General features: G+C 48.2%; 1 protein-coding gene across 5 annotated transcripts in view; it reads left to right on the forward strand.

The window, feature by feature from the left end:
• CEMIP (cell migration inducing hyaluronidase 1) overlaps positions 1-18,753 on the forward strand; it is a 172,344-nt gene that overhangs the window by 138,941 nt on the left and 14,650 nt on the right. For all 5 annotated transcript variants that reach the window (XM_073012389.1, XM_073012387.1, XM_073012388.1 and 2 more), the window contains 10 exons: positions 1,512-1,717; positions 2,738-2,807; positions 3,704-3,832; positions 6,332-6,417; positions 7,339-7,470; positions 10,644-10,679; positions 10,761-10,916; positions 13,605-13,785; positions 14,987-15,202; positions 18,411-18,622. In XM_073012389.1, the coding sequence (XP_072868490.1) occupies positions 1,512-1,717; positions 2,738-2,807; positions 3,704-3,832; positions 6,332-6,417; positions 7,339-7,470; positions 10,644-10,679; positions 10,761-10,916; positions 13,605-13,785; positions 14,987-15,202; positions 18,411-18,622 (1,424 nt within the window). The remainder of the gene's footprint in view (positions 1-1,511; positions 1,718-2,737; positions 2,808-3,703; positions 3,833-6,331; positions 6,418-7,338; positions 7,471-10,643; positions 10,680-10,760; positions 10,917-13,604; positions 13,786-14,986; positions 15,203-18,410; positions 18,623-18,753) is intronic.

Raw genomic sequence — 18,753 nt, forward strand, 5'->3', positions numbered from 1 at the left:
GCTGGTTGGTATGTGGATTTTCCGGTGATGGCATGGTGGCAGGTACTGAATAGGTATGTGTTGAATTGATATCATCAGGAAGCAGGAACTCCCTTGGTGGATGACATCATTGGGCAGTCTGTACCCAGGGGTGGGGATGAAGGGTGTAAGATAAGGGAGGCATTTCTCGCCATTGCCCCACTGTGTAACAGGCCACCTTGCAAGGAAGTGAGTATCTCTCTGGAGTGCCTGAGCAGAAGTAGGGTACCTGTTTGCCAGTTATGCTTGGGAACAGAGTCTGGGATTGGACAGGGAGGTGGGGCCCAGGCTAGAGGCCCTCTGAAGACCTGAGTTCTGAGATTGATGAGTTTAGAGATTCAGACCCAGAAGGGGCTTCAGAGATCATGGAATTCAAGTCCTTCATTTTTGCGGTGGAAAAAAAGTGACTGAAGAGAAGATAGGAGTCTTGTCTGAGATCCCCACGCTGCTTGGATGTGCTGCTGAAACTACGTCCCTGGTATCTCAATATCCATGCAAATATTCTTTCTGCTTTCCCCACTAACTGTGTATTTCAAAAAGGAAACCAAAGAGCTGGAGTTTGCAGCCCTTTCTAGTTCTCAACCCAGGTGTTGCACATGTGGCTTGATATGCGTCTTGGGCTAACAAGCTGGCTTGGATTTCTGGGTGAGGGTACAATAAGGAGAATCTATACTGGTCTTAATAAAAAGCACACCTGCCCAAGCTCAGGTGCTGCTCCTAGATGAAGTTCCCTCGTCCACCCTTCCTCAGTGGGATCTCCTCCGTGGAGTCCCTCCATGGTAAGTCCTTGTACGCAGGGCACTCAGCTGTGTGCTCCATCGAAGTGGGTGCGCATGGCCCAGCCCATGGCCTCCTCTTGGATTCACCTTCTCACGTATGATATCTTGCCCCCTTTCCTATCCTATAGAGCCTCACCACCCCCAATTCCTCCAGCTGGAAAGGGCTTTTAAAAGTCACCATCCCTGGCACAGCGCAGTGGCTCTTGCCTGTAATCCCAGCACTTTGGGTACCCAAGGCAGGTGGACCACGAATCAGGAGATTGAGACCAGCTTGGCCAACATGGTGAAACCGGGTCTCTACTAAAAACACATAAAAAATTAGCTGGGTGTGGTGGCGCACGCCTATATTCCCAGCTACTCAGGAGGCTGAGGCAGGAGAATCACTTGAACCCTGCAGGCAGAGCTTGCAGTGAGCCAAGATTGCACCACTGCACTCCAGTCTGGGCAACAGAGCGAGACTGCATCTCAAAAAAAAAAAAAAAAAAAAAGTCACCATCCCACCCCATGTCCCACTTTCCCCAGGCCTATCGCTTGTGTCCTATTCATCTCCAAACCCCCAATGCTCCTCCCAGGGCCCAGTGTATGGCTGAGACTATTTAGTGTTTGTTGAATGAATGAATGAATGAGCACATGAGACTAGTGTTTACTGAATGAATGAATGGGCACATGAATAACTGGATGCTTGGTGAAACATCCCTGTCTTGACCCCTGCAGACCAAGGACGTCGTGGGCTATAACTCTTTGGGCCACTGCTTCTTCACGGAAGATGGGCCAGAGGAACGCAACACTTTTGACCACTGTCTTGGCCTCCTTGTCAAGTCCGGAACCCTCCTCCCCTCAGACCGTGACAGCAAGATGTGCAAGATGATCACAGAGGACTCCTATCCTGGGTACATCCCCAAGCCCAGGCAAGACTGCAAGTAAGTGCCTGGACCCCTCTCTGTGTGCTGGGGGGAAGGGGTGTGCATGTGTGAGCATGTGTTCACTCAGCTCAGCCCAGCACCAGACTTCTGCACTTCAGGGCTCTGAGCAGCTTGGGCCTCACAGCCCTTAACCACCTACTGCTCCAGCTTCCTGCAGAGCAGGTGGGAGGGTGTCTTCTCTCTTCTCCCTTCTCAGTTTGCCTCATGTGCATTTTTCTTGTCCAAAGAGGACCCCTGTTCTCATCTGTGGGGCTTCTCTTTATCCACACAGTGCCCTTTGATGAGAGGAAGTGGCTGTCACCTCAGCTGCCACGGAGGCCCCAACCACACGGACCCTTTTCTAGATATGGAGAGAGAGAGAGACACAGAGACGGGGTGATATCTCTCTGCAGTAAGCCTTCCAAGTGCAGCGCCCCTCCCTTAGAAAGGACTGCTTTCCTGGGTTCTTCTGACCTACAAGTATTTTAGAGCCAATCTCAGACATCACTTGCACACTGCTTCTATTTTCAAGACCCATGCTTTTTTAAATTTCTGAACATTTTAAGTGCTTAAACGAGCACCACACTTTAATTAGAAAACTGGGTTTCAGAATAAGTCAATTATTTCTCAGATCTCTGATAAGAGACTCTCAGGCCTCCCAGCACTTTGGGAGGCCGAGGTGGGCGGTCACGAAGTCAGGAGATTGAGACCATCCTGGCTGACACAGTGAAACCCCGTCTCTAAAAATACAAAAATACAAAAAAAAAAAAAAAAAAAAAATTAGCCGGGCGTGGTGGCAGCTACTTGGGAGGCTGAAGCAGAATTGCGTGAACCCGGGAGATGGAGGTTGCAGTGAGCTGAGATTGCACCACTGCACTCCAGCCTGGGTGATAGAGCGAGACTCTGTCTCAAAAATAAAAAATAAAAAAAAAAGAGACTCTCAGGCCAATATCAGAGTGCCTGACCTGCACCTGCCATGTGGCAGGATGACCCCTGGTGGCCTTTATCTGACTTCAGGTATCTCTGCCCTCCCTGCAGTGCTGTGTCCACCTTCTGGATGGCCAATCCCAACAACAACCTCATAAACTGTGCTGCTGCAGGATCTGAGGTGAGCAGAAGTATCCCTTCCTTGGCAGAAAGTGAGGGTAGGGACTGCAGTCTGGGAGACAGCCCCTGAGGCTTACCTTGAAGTATCTGTGCTCTAAGCCCCAAGCCCAGATATCCATGCAGATAGGCTTAGCTGCAGTGAAGAGGAAAACAACAGACTGGGGGTGGTAGGGCAGGGGGTGTCCTTTGGACTTGGTTTTAAAGGACAGCCCTGTCTCTTCATAATACACTGGTGACCATAGTTAGTGAACACTGAATGCTTTATGTATAATAAATCATATTAGAATGCCATGATTTTAGCTTAGAAAGGTACCTGATGTATCAGTGTTGTAGGTTCACATAATTTGATTTTTATAAGAACCCAGTGACGCAGGTACTATTATTATCCCCATCTGATAGGGGAGGAAGCTAAGGCTAGGAGAGCTGACATGCCCAGGGGCACACACACAGCTGGGAGGTGGCGGCCATAGCATTCCATCCACACAGCCCTGCTCTCACCCACCCATTCATGCTTCTGGCCTTCCTTGGGACCCTGACCTTGACCTGGAACTTAGCTTCCTTATCTGTAGAATGAAGGGGAAAGCAGACAATGAAATCCCCCTGTGTGTAAGGAAGAGGAGTTTAAGCCCACAGTGATTGAAATGCAACAGTTCCGAGCCATGTCTGATAGAGTAGGAACCCATGACGGGCTTCAACTCTCATGGTGGGCTCTACTTGTCACTGTTTTCCCTCCAGACTGGACCACACGGAAGCGTGTTGGGGGTGGGCATTGAGGGCTGGTGTGGGTGACGGCACTAGATACTAGACCCACCTCTAGCGTGGGCTGCGTGGCCACCTTGCCCAGGAGCTCTCTGAGGCTGAACGCTGTGGCTTTTCCCTTCTGTCCTTCCCCAACAGGAAACTGGATTTTGGTTTATTTTTCACCACGTACCAACGGGCCCCTCCGTGGGAATGTACTCCCCAGGTTATTCAGAGCACATTCCACTGGGAAAATTCTATAACAACCGAGCACATTCCAACTACCGGGTAAGTCTTTCCAGACTGTGCCTCTCTGGCCAGCCTCTCGGTCCCCTTCCCAGGCCTGCAGATGATTAGAGCCGGGACAACCAGTTGGCGACAGCTGGGAACAACTGCATTCTTAACGCTGGTCTCGAAGAAAATGGAGCAGCCTTGTGAGGCCTCCCAGGCCATTGGCCACATTCTTCACACAAATCTCCTGTGGTGGTTCCTGCACGGGCATGGACTTAGCATATGGCCAGAGCCAAAAGCAACAAGTTGTGCCTTCACTCATGCTGACGGGGGGAGAGCTTCTCTTGGTGGCCCCTGAGCTGGGCACCTGAATTTGGTTTGCAGTTCACTTGGCGGGTCTGGGTGTAGTCTCAACCATGAAAAGTTAGGCCTGATCCATAAGCTGAAGGAAATCAAGACGTGGCTCTGAAGGAAGGTGGAGGCAGCATTGGCATCCTTTTTGCTGTTTGCTCTTGTCTTGTTTCTTGGGAAATGAATGGGTTGCTGCATCTGTACAGAGCTAAGTGGGCAGGTGGGACACAAAGTCCTCAGTCATCTTCATTTGCTCATCAATATGTCCTAAGCACCTGCTTTTGTGTCTAGCACCAAGCTAGGCACTGGGGGACAGAGGGCATACCAAGATGACTGGGATCTCAAGTCTGTCAAGGACCTCCCAGTAAGGACAGCAGTCAAGACCAGAGTCGTGGGGCATAGGAATGGAACTTGGAGCATGGCTGAGACCAGAGACGCTGTTTGTGGGGGCAGAGGTGGTCTCAAGGATGCCAGGGCAGTGCACAGGCAGACTCCCAAATGCCTAGGCTGGTGTTCTGGTCCAATCCCTAATGATACCAATGAAGAAAAATTGATGTTCCTCAAAGGAAACAGATACATTCAGAGTCAAAAAGTAAAAAGATTTGCAAAAGCCCAACCAAAGAGAAGACCAAAATGAAGAGATACAGTCTCAGAATAGATCTGTGCTTACACCTAGGAGATGGGGTGGGGCAAAGGGCGAGCAATTGCAGGGTGGCGCAAGGGGTGAGCAGTTGCAGAGTGGAACGGCAGAAAGAGAAGAAGAGTCCCCAGGCAGTGTCATATCCCAGGAACTAGGAAAGAGGGTAGTGTCATCGGGCAGTGAGCAGAGGTGTGGAGGACAACAGTCTCACCTTGACAGAGAAGAATTAGTGCAGGGTATCAGAGAGGGCATTTTAGAGGCTGACATGGCCCTCAGAGAGCTGTCTCCATACAAAGGCAGGTGCAGGGGGCCTGCTGCTGTTGGTGGCAGGGGGAACAGTGGAGAGAATGTGTTGGCTGCTTATCAAGAAACCCCTCACTCCCACCCCTTGGGAAGGCTTCATGAGAAGAGAGGCGGGCCACATAGAACCTAGCAGGTGTGGAGAGGCTGGAAAGGGGAGGAGTGCATGCAGGTGAATGGTTTCTAACAAGCAGGCATGCAAGGGCTTATAGGTGGGGCGGGGGTGGGTCTCGAGGAAGGTGACAGGTCTCATTCTCTGAGGCAGGGAGGGAAGGAGTGAAGAGGAGCCTTCAGCTGGATGATTCAATTGCCTAAGCTAAGGAGGAGGTCCCGCCCTTGGTGTTCATGCCCAGTAAGCCTTGACTCCACATCCATAGTGAGAGGGACCTGTTCCAGGAGGCTTCACCTGGGGTCTCTTATTGGGTCCTCATAACCATCCTGTGACATAGGTGTTACTAGCGCATTTTGCAGATGACATCACTGAGGCTAAGGAAGTGAAGGGACTTGCCCAGTCAGTTAGTGGGAGTAGAGCTGTGAGTCAACCCCACATCATCTGACTCACATCACTGCTGCTGAATTATAAGCCAGAGGGAGAATGACATGACCACAGTGCCCTCCAGTTATCTAAAGAAGAGAAATCTGAGTCTGAGCATTCACAAGAGGCCAAGAGAATCCAGAAAGGAATGAAGACTGAATGGTGGCCTCCCTGGGCAGCATCACTCAGCTGCCTTGATTTCTCCCTACCCCATGGCTGACAAAGTGGACATATTTAGAGGCAAACAAGAAAGCCAGATTCTCTCTTCAAGACAGACAGGAGCTAAAATGAGACTGTGGGAAGGTCACTGTCCCCTGTCCAAGGTAAAGATGGGACTTAGGTTCAGCATTTGCTTTAAATCACAGCAGATGAATTTCCTCCGAGTGTACACCTGTTGTTCTTGACTTGGGGCCTGGGCTATCCAAAACAGTATGGCTTCTGCACGTGGACTTTGCCATTTGGCCTTGGACAAGATATATAATCTCTCTAGACCTCACTTTCCACATATGGTCCTCAAAGAGGTCAAATATTCCAGATTTGGTCTGAGCAATGCAGAATAAGGCAGCGTCTTCACCTACCTTACTGTAGATCCTCTACTTCTGTTGATGCAGCCTGAGAACAGAGCCGGTTTTCCCGGAGCATTCAGAAGTATGCAGTGAGGCTGAGTGTGAGAAGATGCCTTTAGCCCACAGTAGAAGTTAATGTGTCCCTGAATATCTCTTCCCTGCAGGCTGGCATGATCATAGACAACGGAGTCAAAACCACTGAGGCCTCTGCCAAGGACAAGCGGCCCTTCCTCTCGATCATCTCTGCCAGGTAATCAGCCATTGGGAAGACACAGTCCATGGTGACCTTGCACTCCAGTTCCTGCCTCCCCCTCCTTCAATCACTCATTCATTCCCTGAGCATCTGTTGAGCCCTTGCTTTGTGCTGGGCATGGAGCTATTTGCTGGGGGTACAATGGTGAAAACCTGAGCAGAGTAAAGTCTGAATTAGGATTCCAGCTCCAGTAGCCAAAGGAAGATAGAAATTCCCAGAGGTTTCTAGATCCCTCAGCAAAGTGAATAGCTGGTAAGTCAGCAGAAATGAGCAGGGCCACAGTAGGTTGGGCCAGGATGAAAAGATGAAGAGAATAGAAGGGAAGAATTTTACCATCAATTTAATGGGAAAGAACATGCAGGTCATGCCTATAAATAAACCTACTGTTCAGTTGAAAGCCAGGGGCAACTTTTAAAAGGTGCTTTAAAAACCTCAAGGTAATTAGCAAAACCAATCTCCTTTAAAGAGACAAGTTGCTTGCTCTCCATCAAAAGTGGGTAATATGGTAACATGATAGTGCACTCCGTTTTGTAGCTAAGAAGTGCTCAGAAAAGGCACTAGTTCAAGGTGACCTGCCAGTTAGTGCAAGAGCTGGGTATCTCCAGACTCTTCTCCTGGGCCACGAGGACTATGTCGCATGCCCTTGTGGGAATGGCTGTCTGAACTTTCCTCTGTGCTTTGACCCACTTGGGGGCAGGTTCTTCAGTATGTGAGGAGCCTGCATGGGCTGATGGAGGAGTGACCTCTTGCTTCTGTGATGAACTCAGAAAGTTCATTCCAGAGCCCAGGCAATGCAAATGGGTTTCTGTTTAGTCAGTGCCTTCCTGGGCACTGTGAGTAGAGAGAGGCTTACAGAGCCCAGAAGCAGAGGTGTGCCCCCAAAACCACCACCTGTGCCCTCCCCATGGTGTGCTGCAGATACAGCCCTCACCAGGATGCTGACCCGCTGAAGCCTCGGGAGCCAGCCATCATCAGGCACTTCATTGCCTACAAGAACCAGGACCATGGGGCCTGGCTGCGCGGTGGGGATGTGTGGCTGGACAGCTGCCGGTGAGTCAGAGTGGCGTGTGGCTTTGGCACAAAGGGGGCATGGCGCGTCTTCCCTCAGCCCCCCACAGAGAGAGGAGAGCAAAACAGAGAGGGGAAGCCAGACATACTGACGTTTGGCCTTCTGGTCCCCCAGCCAGGCAGGGGCATAGAATGGTAGCAGGCAGTGGCCAAAAAACAGCAACAACAAAGAAAAAATCAGAAAAAGCAAAACCTAAAAGCAGCATATTGGCTTCAGCCCACAGCGCCAGGTGCTGCGGGTTATGATTTGCTTCCAAATAGTCATTGGTCTTGGCTCTCTCAAGGTCACACAGCCCATCAGCTAAGGGAGGGAAGAAGAAAGAAGCCAGAATATTCTGGGCACTTACTGTGTGGAAGCCTTAGTTGCATTTCTTTCTTACCATGTTTCTCAAACATATAAATTACAATCTCCATTTTAGAGATGATAAACTGAGTTTCAGTTTAGTGAATTTCCCAAGGTCATGCAGTTAGCTAGTGTTTGAACTGGAACTTGGAGCTACAGTTCACTGGACTCCAAGACCCAAATGAAAAAGGCAGGGAACGCTGAGCTCTCATATGAAGTCCCTATATAAGTGACTGGCATATGCTGGACAAGATCCAGAAGGCACAGTCAGCAGAGCTGGGATTTGTTTCCAGGGAGTATTGTGAAATGTCTCCTTGTCTGCCTTTTGTGTTGAAAATGGGAAATCAGAAACCCTATTAGGAAATAAACATATTTCTCTATTTTATTGTGACCAAGTAAAGGAGAAATAAAGGTGAAAGGGAACAAGATAAATTGAAAAGTATGTGAGGAGAAAAGCAGAGACACAGCATTGACAGAGAGAGAAGAGAGAGAGGGAGGGAGAGAAAGGCTGCTCAGATATGCAGAGATCTGGGGAGAAACTGACTTAGCAATGGAGCCCCAGGAAGATGCATGAGAGACAAAGAAGGGGAGGTGCAAAGGCTTTCAGGTCTCCCAGCCAGGCAGGGGCATAGAATGGCAGCAGGCAGTGGCCAAAAATAAACAATAAAATTTTTTTTAAAAAAAGTCAAAAAAAAAAAAACCAAAACCTAAAAACAGAGGCAGAGAGACTGAGGGGGCCTTCTTTTTTTTTTTTTTTTTTTTTTTTTTTTTTTTTTTTTTTTTTGAGATGGAGTCTCACTCTCAGAGTCACCCAGGCTGGAGTGCAATGGTGTAATCTCAGCTCACTGCAACCTCCACTTCCTGGTTTCTCCTGCTTCAGCCTCCAGAGTTACTGGGATTACAGTCATGCAACACCATGCCCAGCTAATTTTTGTATTTTTAGTATAGATGGGGTTTCACCACATTGGTCAGGCTGGTCTCAAACTCCTGACCTTGTGATTTGCCCACCTTGGCCTCCCAAAGTGCTGGGATTACAGGCGTGAGTCACTTTGCCAGGCCGAGGGGCCTTCATTTTGCAAGAAAAGAAGTCATTCGTTTTCAGAAGGGAGGGGAAAGAAGAGAGCTGATTCTGGGTTTCTGAAGGGCATTTAGGGGAAGGGGACAGGGTTGTTCTGATTGACTCTAGAAGGCAAAAGTGATAGGCATGGAGCAGGTTTCAGCTCTGGAGAAGGAAAAGCGTTCCTACCATATAAGACACCAGTCTATGCGATAAGCTGCCAGGCTCCTTATCCCTAGAGCAGACCCTAGAGCATCCTTGGGAGGAGCACTATGCAGAAGGTGGGTGGAAGCCTTGGGTTGAAGAGAAACTAGATGGTGTCAATGCCAAAATTCTTCACAATATCCTAAGTTCGGTAAATCTCTTGGTTCTGGTTGTGGGCATTTCAGAGTTTAGGTCCCTAAAGAGATGGTGAATGCCAGATTTAGGGCAGTAAGAAAAATTGCGAAGACCCCTCCTGCCAAAGTGGGTGAGTCTTTTAATCTCCCACCAGACTCATTCCAAGGTAGCCTAGGATCTGGCTGGCACCAAGGCTGTGGTCCTATGCGTGGACAAGGTTGGTGCAATAGAGGCTGACAGAAGATAGGGATCCCTTCAAGTATTGGAAGAATGAGGGGACCAGGAGCCGAGCACTGGGGGACAGGAGCAATGACGAAAAGCCATGGAGGGGTCTGGGAGACAAGACTCAGGAAGTTTTGGAAAATAAATGGAGTAGACAGTGCCCTAATGATGGGACTGGAATGATTCATTTGAACTAAATGTGCTTCAGAAAAAGAAAAAGGTCCATGTGTCTGAAAGAGGGTGAGCAGAGTATGAAAAAGTACATTGGGAATTAGAGAGCATGCCGGCCACCGGGACCAGCCTGGTGCAGCTGTTGTGGATTCACCAGGCCCTTGAGCTTGGATCTATGAAGGATATAAAGCCATGGGTTTGGTGAGAATGGCACTTTGAGATGAGCCTGGTAGGGTGGACAGGACAGGTGGAAGGAGCAGAGGCATGAAGACCAGTTAAATCTACCCCTGGGACAGGGAAGTGAAGTGAAGGCAGCCACCGTATTTGGCCCTAGAGTCTGTGGTAGCATGGACCCAAGGCTCAGCTCTGGATTCTGTGTAGTCCCTTGGCCCTCGCAATCAGACACCCCCCAGGAGCATGCTCATCTGACCCCTAAAAAGGGCAGAGGTGAAAAGGAGCTAACGAGATGGTTCCAGCGCAATTGCAAAATGACTTCCTGCCCTTCTCAGGGCCAGCATCTGCCTGACTTCCCGGAAACTTGAAAAGTAGCTATTGTTGCCGCTCTCTATGGCTGAAACAGTAGTGAAGATGGTAAAAGAAAAAAAATAGAAGTGCATTCACATACTCCACCTTTCCCTGGTGCTGGTCCTGAGAGCAGAAGGCCCTTCAAGTTCTCCTGATCCAACCTCAAACTAAGTCCTAGAATCACAGAGGATAGGGCTGGAGAGGGAGGCTCATGGACCCCGTCTGCATGCTGTCAATGCCGTTGAACATGGAGAGCCACAGAGGTCACTGTTTTCTCTCTAGAGTCAGAGTTAGAGTGGGAGGGGACCCAGAACATCCCCTTCCTGTGTAGAACAGGAGAGCCACAACTCCCAGAGCACACCTCTGATTACATAGAGACTCCTTCCTCTGCACGGTATTCAGTTTGACTCCAAGGGCAGGGAAGTGTCCTTCTCTCCACAACTCCACTGAATGTGAAGCCAGGACATGCTCTGACTATCTATCTGCTCTTGTCTACAGGTTTGCTGACAATGGCATCGGCCTAACCCTGGCCAGGTAAGGGCAACTGTCATTGTATTTGGACCTCTGTGGGATCTTGTCTCTGGACATCTCACCTTAAACATCTTCTCTCTACAGTGGTGGAACTTTCCCGTATGATGACGGCTCCAAGCAAGAGATAAAGAACAGCTTGTTTGTTGGCGAGAGCGGCAACGTGGGGACAGAAATGATGGACAATAGGATCTGGGGCCCCGGTGGCTTGGACCATAGTGGAAGGACCCTCCCTATAGGCCAGTAGGTTTGCAACCATGTAGCTCCTTGTTCTGAGTGGCTTAACCTAAGTGGCTGTGTTGGAAGGGAAAAACTTAATGGGTAGTTTCTACCTGTTGACTCTGAATTCTTCTGTCCTCTACCAGCCAGAGGAATCATTGAACTGACTGAGACTAACAATTAAGGGATGAAATCTGGAATGGGGAGAGAGAAGTCAAAAAATGGTGTGGAATATGAGTCAACAGGGTAATGTGGCCATCAAAATGCGTAATGTGTTCCTGGGCTACGTTAATGGGAATTTAGTGTCTGGGATCAGGGATCATGAGTCCTTTTCTCTAACAGCACACTCACTTGGAGTGTTGCATCCACTCCTGAGGATGGGAGAGCGATAGAGTCTGGCCAAAGCACACTTACAGAAGAATAACCAGGAGGGTGACAAAAGCTGAAGCCATGTCACATGCAGGTTGGGGTCTTCAAACAGGAGACAGGATCATCACTTTGGGGACAACATGGGGGATATTGTTGCATGTTCTCAGAGCTGCTGTGCACATAGGGGATGAGACTCATTCTACAATGGTCCTTAGGGTTAGTTTAGTGCAAGAAGGATGGATCTTTTTACATCAGATATGCTCAACAACAGAATAGCAGGACTGTCCTGAGGAGTCCTGGGCTCTGCAGCTGGGGAAGTTCAAATGAAGGTCAGACAATAAGCAGGTGGGTGGAGAGTGAGTGAGTGACTTGGAAGGTTGATGAGCAAACAGGGATAATGAACTCAGTCAATTCCTTGGAAAGCCACAGGCTGGGTCGGTGGTGAGGAAATCTCCCTTCTTCTGCTGGTGTTTCTGCTCAGGTGTGAATTTAAGCCAGAGAGCAAGGTTCAGAGCCTGTGAGCAGCATGGTGGTCCCTGTGCTCTTGATGATAAGATCAGCCCTTCTTGTCTTTCTGAGCTTTCTACTCTTTCTCTAGGAAGATGTAATTTCTACTACTAGAGCCAGGGCACAAAATACACATTGACCTAAAACTTCCAACCCAAGTGGACATGGAAAAGACTTTGCAAAGGCAAAATCATGATCTCCTTCAGCACGAGGTGGGAGAAGCCCTTCCTTCTGTCTAACCTGAGTGACGGATCAGTCCCTTTCAGCATTTGTATGAGTGACCCTGAATCTGCACGTTCAGGGTTTTTTTGCCAAGAGTTAGCAGCCTCCCAGGGCCAGAATGCTCTGATGACTTCCAAAGGTGATCCTGTTTATGGAAACCTATCAGACTGAGGCATGTTCCTCAAATTGCATCTGCAAGTAGGAACCTAAGACCTCATCATGGTTGATCCATCTTGTATAGAGCTGGGTCAGGCTGAAGTGTAAAACCTAAGTATAGAGCTAGTAAAAATGGACTGTCTCTAAAATATGTGAAATGAAAAAATGCATGGAGCCACCCCATGAGAATCAGGATTCTAGGTCATGATGTTAATCAATTATAAACATAAAAATATAGAAATGCAAGGAGTCTTTGGTGCTCGCTGAAGGCATGTTACCATGACTGCTGTGACTAGGGTCTTCCTCAAGGAACCATACTGGAAAGGAAGGGAGCCCAGGGTTGAAGATCAGGGACAACTGGAGTATGGTCTCTTCCTGTGGGCAGATATTTTTTCTGCTTCTTTTCCCATCTTTCTATCTTTTCTTCTTTATATTTGCTGTGGAAGAGAATGGGCTTGACCCAGATATAGAGACACCAGCATAAGCATACATGTTTGGTTTGGAGAAGGAGCAAGCCTAGACTGGGGCCAGGCCCAAGAAGGGCCACCAGGAAGCCCAGCCAACCTCGCAGACCCTTGTTTCCTGTGCTCTGTTCAGGAGTCTGAGGCAATGGGAGAAGTGTGTCTGAGCAACCTACTCCATGCTAGACCAAGGCAAAATCTTTAAGTCACCAGTTCTTGTCCAGTCTCTCCTACCTCCACGTCCAAGCCTGTGGCCGCTTCCTACCTCCTTCTGGGTCTCAGGGCCTTCTTGGGGTTCTCTGTCAGTCCACAGTCTTGCTTTTCAGTGGGACCTCCCTTTCTTCTAGGGGTGCTGAAAATGTTGCCTTACAATTACTTTTATCACATGTTTATCACCTTCCATTCTGTGTTCCTTTCCCCCTCTGTTTCCCAAACCCAGCACACTGCCAATGTGAAAGGCTTACTCACAGAGGAGAAACTCATGTGGGTCTTAATCTGATTAAATTGTTATAGCAACTAAAGCTAAGGCGATAATGACTAACAGCTCTACCTTCCCAAGAAACATATTATTGGCACGCTCCAGTGGTATTTACAGTATTTACCCAATGACTCTTTATATAATGGAAACACTGGGGGAAATGTTGAAATACAGGACCATTCTCCAAACTCCAAACCAGCAACTAGATGGATATTCATTCACTCATCCATCCATTCATCCATCCATCCATTCATCTGGCAGTCATTCATTGACAATTAGTGTGTCTATACATGCTTTAAATTAATTAATGAATTAATAATTCATTAATTAATGAATCAGTAATGATCTGGGGCAGGGGGAGTTGCTAGAGGTGGGGATTAGGAATGGTTTTACCCAGGAAGTCTCTGCTACCATCCACCTCAGAAGGGGCAAACAATATGGTGTTTAGACTGACATCTTACTTCCTTAACTCCATAGGAATGGACAACATTTAGACTGACATCTTCCTTAACTCCATAGGAATTTTCCGATTAGAGGAATTCAGTTCTATGATGGCCCCATCAACATCCAAAACTGCACTTTCCGAAAGTTTGTGGCCCTGGAGGGCCGGCACACCAGCGCCCTGGCCTTCCGCCTGAATAATGCCTGGCAGAGCTGCCCCCATAACAACGTGACCAGCATTGCCTTTGAGGACGTTCCGGTGAGTGAGGCGCCATGGCAGACTCCCGGCAAACCCAGACTTTGGATGGTGATTCACAAGTCCCCTGGGGCCCAGAGTTTGAGCTGTTGCCACTACCGCAGGGGTTGAAAAGCCTCCTCCAACTAGGCTGGGCCATGTCCCAGTTTGCTCTTCATCCAAACTGGAAAAGTACAAGCGTAGGTTGCCCCACAGGTCAGGTCTGGGTAAATGCCCGCTTGCTCTCTCCCTGCTCAAAACTCAGGCCAGCCTCCAGAGGACCCCGACGTGTGGATCGAGGTTCCTAGGCTGTTCCTCCAAGGGTCTTGACTTTGACAAACTGTCTTATGACCAGGCCACCTGAGTTGGCACAAAGAATCTAACAAGCCCCACAGTTTCCAAGAGAAGTCTTAACTGATGATGTTCTGTTTAATCTCTCCCCGAGAGCAGACTATAAACAGAGCCTTCCTTGCCCTAGACAGAGAAGGCAGAAGAGGAGCTGAGGATTAGGAGATCAGGAGCAAGGGCTGCCCCGTGAGACCAGCTGGGGCCAGGCCTCCTGTGCATTTCCTTCAGGTTATGGATTCCCAGATTTTTCCCTCCTTCTCCTCCCTGCTCCTGCCTTTTGCCTGTTTGCCCAGTTTCTGGCAGGCTGAGGGAAATGATGTGAAACTGAAATGACTTAATGTCTTCACTCAGGCGACTGAGGGCCTGAAAAAGGTCAGTCATGGAAATCTGAGAGGGCCCATGCTGCAAAACTGTCTTCCTGAAACATGCCACACACACATTTTCTCTCGCACATGGATGCCCCCATGTGTGTGTGTATGTGTAAACGTGTGTATGCCCTTTCTCATACACACATCACCACCACCTCCCTCTCACACACATTCACACTCACAGTCCTCAGTCCCCCTCCTCCATCTCTGCAGTTGGTGAAGCCTGTGTGTCAGAGCAGTCTCCAAGCTCACCCACAGCAGCCAACCCTCCAGTGAGCAGAGGCCAAAAGTGTGTGCTAGGTCTGGGAGTTGAGGCACGGTGAACCTTTGACTGTGACTCCGGTTGCATCGGAGGGGTCAGCCTTGCGGTTTCTCTCAGTGCCCGAGAGCATCTTTGTTTTGGCTGGCTTGTAATGTCAGTGGAAATCGGAAACCTCGCCCTGGCCTGATGACGGCTGCAGTTTCCCTTCACCTTCTAGCCCTGCCTAACTTTCCTGGGCTCTGTTTAGATTACTTCCAGAGTGTTCTTCGGAGAGCCTGGGCCCTGGTTCAACCAGCTGGACATGGATGGGGATAAGACATCTGTGTTCCATGACGTCGATGGTTCCGTGTCCGAGTACCCTGGCTCCTACCTCACGAAGGATGACAACTGGCTGGTCCGGCACCCAGACTGCATCAACGTTCCCGACTGGAGAGGGGCCATTTGCAGTGGGCGCTATGCACAGGTGGGGACACCTTTCTGGGGGCCGGTCACTCATTTATTCACTCATGCAACAAGCATTCAGTGAGTGTCTACTGTATGCCTAGCTCTGTTTCAGGGCACAAAGAGATACAGAAATTTTTTTTCTTTTTCTTTCTTTCTTTTAATTTTTTCCCCTCACCCAGTAGGATTTTTACAAAGTTAAAATCAAAACACTTGGTAAACAAAATGCTTAGAAAAAAAAGAACCCTCTGGGTCAAATGCTTCGATTCAAGTCAGGTTCCAACACTTACCATTGGACCTTGGGCAAATTACTTGGACTCTTGGAGCCTCAGTTTCCTCACTTGTAAAATAGTTGAACTTTCCTAGCGAGATTTTGGGGGTGGCTTCAGAAAATACATGTAAAATGTTTCACCAGCCCTATCCAATAGAAATATAATGCAAGCCATACATGTAATCTTAAATTTTCTGGTAGCCATGTTAAAAAGTAAAAAGAAACATAATTTAATTTTAATAATACTTTAATTATATTTAAAATACTATCATTCAACATGAATCAGTGTAGAAAATCATTAAACAGTTCTCGTTTTTTTTCTGTCTTCAAAATCTACTGTTGCCCACTCAATTTTCAATCAAGGGACGTGTAGTCCTACTGAAACAATAACGTTGTGTTTAATGTGAATTTTAAATTTTATTTTTAATTTAGTTTTGCATTTTTATTGCTATATAGTATATTCTCTTGGAGCATGCATGATATTTTGATACATGTATATAATATGTAATGATCAAATCAGGGTAATGGGATAGGAAAAAATATGTACATTGCTTTTGTTTTGAAATTTAAATGAATTAAAGTTTAAAATTCAGATCCTGAGTCACAGTGGCCACATGTCCAGTGCTCAGTGGCCACATGAGGGACAGGGCAGGTCTAGATGGTGCCTAGAATGGGGCAGAACTGAAAATATTAGTTAGCTATTATTATATTATTGTTACTTCTAGTATTTTGATGAATGACTAATGAATACATGACTAAGGGCAGAGAGGCCTGAGAAAATGAATTGTCAGGTTCACGGTGAGCCAGACCATCTCAGAGAGTGAAGGAAACATGTATGAATGAAGACGCTGTCTTCACAACTATCCTACAAGGCAGGCGTTATTATCACCACTGTGGGTGTCAGGAATTGGGGTGTTAGAAAAGAGCTAAATGGTGGTTTGGGTGTGGAGGAGTGATAGGAGAGGGAGATAGTGTTGGGCTGAAGGAAAAGCACCATAAGGGGCAAAGGGGGCACAGGGTGCAGCTGGTGGGGGTCAGGTGCCAGAGGAGGTGGCAGGGCTAGCATTTAGCAGGAAGAAGGACCAGAGGAAGACTGGGGCAGAGGGCAGGAAGCTGAGGGTGTTTCTCTCTGCAGTAGAAGGTGATGTCATGTGCTGAGAATTTGGGGATTGGGCTTGAGGAAAGTAACCTCCAGAAAGTGATAAAGATTTGGAAGAGCTGCTGTAGAGAGTGGAAAATGTTGACAAGAAGCTTGTGGAAGGAGCACCTGGCAGTGTTGAAAACCTAGCGGAGACTGGAGGCGGTGCATTTGCAGAGGCATCTCTCTCCCAGGCTGTGGGATTTTCTCAGCTCTGCTCAAGAGCCCTGGGAGAGGCGGAGCTGTGCAATGAGTCAGGGGGAGGCTTCTGCTGCAGGTGTGGGCAGAGGAAGGGCCAAGATCCTAATGGGAGTGAGTGGTTGATGTGATGGTCTGAGAAAGATAAGAAGGGAAGTGGAGTCAGAAGGGAGCTGATAGAGGACAGTCATGCCCTGAGTAATTGAAGGATGACCAAACCCTCAAGCCTGGCATCCATGCTGTTAGCATTACACAGCCTCAGCTCAAGGTCTAGGTATCCCATACAGAGCCTTGATTTTCCTTCCCACACTTTCTTTCTGATACGTTGCTTATCTTCTGTGAAGAAAAGCTCATTGTTAGAGCTTACCAGATTATCATAACTGGCAACTGGTTAACTGTTATCCATAGTATTTTCCCTTCACTTTACATCTTACGAAATGCTTTAATGTATCCTTTACCTTCTGATACTCAGGGCAACTCCCTAAGATGGGCAGGGTTGGTTTCTCTTTCCATCTTATATGCGATAAAACTAGAGGGGAAGATAACCACTTCCTTCCAAAAGCACAACATCATTGCACATTGGTGTGATTGTCTCTCTTGGCCACAGTTACGGGGATATTGTTTTATGAATTTGGGATGTGCCATAAAACAGGACACAGTGGTTTTGTTTTGTTTTGTTTTTTGTTTTTTTGTTTTGTTTTGTTTTTTGAGACAGAGTTTCACTCTTGTTGTCCAGGCTGGAGTGCAATGGCGTGATCTTGGCTCACCACAACCTCCGCCTCCCAGGTTCAAGAGACTCTCCTGCCTCAGCCTCCCTAGTAGCTGGGATTACAGGCATGTGCTACCACGCCTGGCTAATTTTGTATTTTTAGTAGAGACAGGGTTTCTCCATGTCTGTCAGGGTGGTCTCGAACTCCCAACCTCAGGTGATCTGCCCACCTCGGTCTCCCAAAGTGCTGGGATTACAGGCGTGAGCCACTGTGCCTGGCCGACACAGTGTTTTAAACCAATGCTAGGCTAAAGCATCCAGGCTCTAAGGTCCCTGGATCTCAATGGCTGACAGTCTTGCTTTCAGTTTTTCCTCTGAAATGAGGCACCATTTATTCATGCAGTGTGTTGTGGCACCACAAGGACTGGCCTCAAGGGCCAGACACTGAGAGGGAGTAGGAGGGAGAAATAGACCAACACACCCAGGCACTCTCTCAAATGCAGGCAGAGTAACTGCCAGTTATAGGCGAGATGCATTTTATGGTAGAATTATAAAAGTTCTCTCTTTCTCTCACTCCCTTCCTCCTCCGTCCACATCTCTGTCCTTTGTCCAAAATTTGCCATCTGACTATTATGCAGGCTCTTCTCAAATTTCCACTGGAAGCTCAACAGAACACTTTTACGAAGATGCACAGAAAGCATTAGCTGGATTACACAGTAAGGCCTGGGCTGTGTCTACCAGCAGAAAGAGATGTCCCCTTATTTGGCCTTTCTTTCATTCAAGCCTTCTAAAAAGGGTTCTGTAAAGAGAAAGTGCCTTTGAAAGTGCAGTCTGTAGTCAGATGTTAACCAGACACTCTTGGAATAACCCTTTGTAATAGCCTCATTGTGTGTTTCCTTTTTGGGTTTTAAAAGATGTACATTCAAGCCTACAAGACCAGTAACCTGCGAATGAAGATCATCAAGAATGACTTCCCCAGCCACCCTCTCTACCTGGAGGGGGCGCTCACCAGGAGCACCCATTACCAGCAGTACCAGCCGGTTGTCACCCTGCAGAAGGGCTACACCATCCACTGGGACCAGACGGCCCCCGCCGAACTCGCCATCTGGCTCATCAACTTCAACAAGTGAGTGGGTGCCCGGCCAGGAGCAGTGAGATCTGTGGGCAGCTGCTCTGACTGAGCTCAAAGCTGATAACGATGACTTGTTGCAAAGTCCTGGCCTTGCCTCTTATGGAACCACAAGCTAGCCCATGTGA

This window comes from Chlorocebus sabaeus, chromosome 26 (genome assembly GCF_047675955.1).
Source record: "Chlorocebus sabaeus isolate Y175 chromosome 26, mChlSab1.0.hap1, whole genome shotgun sequence".
Classification (NCBI taxonomy): domain Eukaryota; kingdom Metazoa; phylum Chordata; class Mammalia; order Primates; family Cercopithecidae; genus Chlorocebus; species Chlorocebus sabaeus.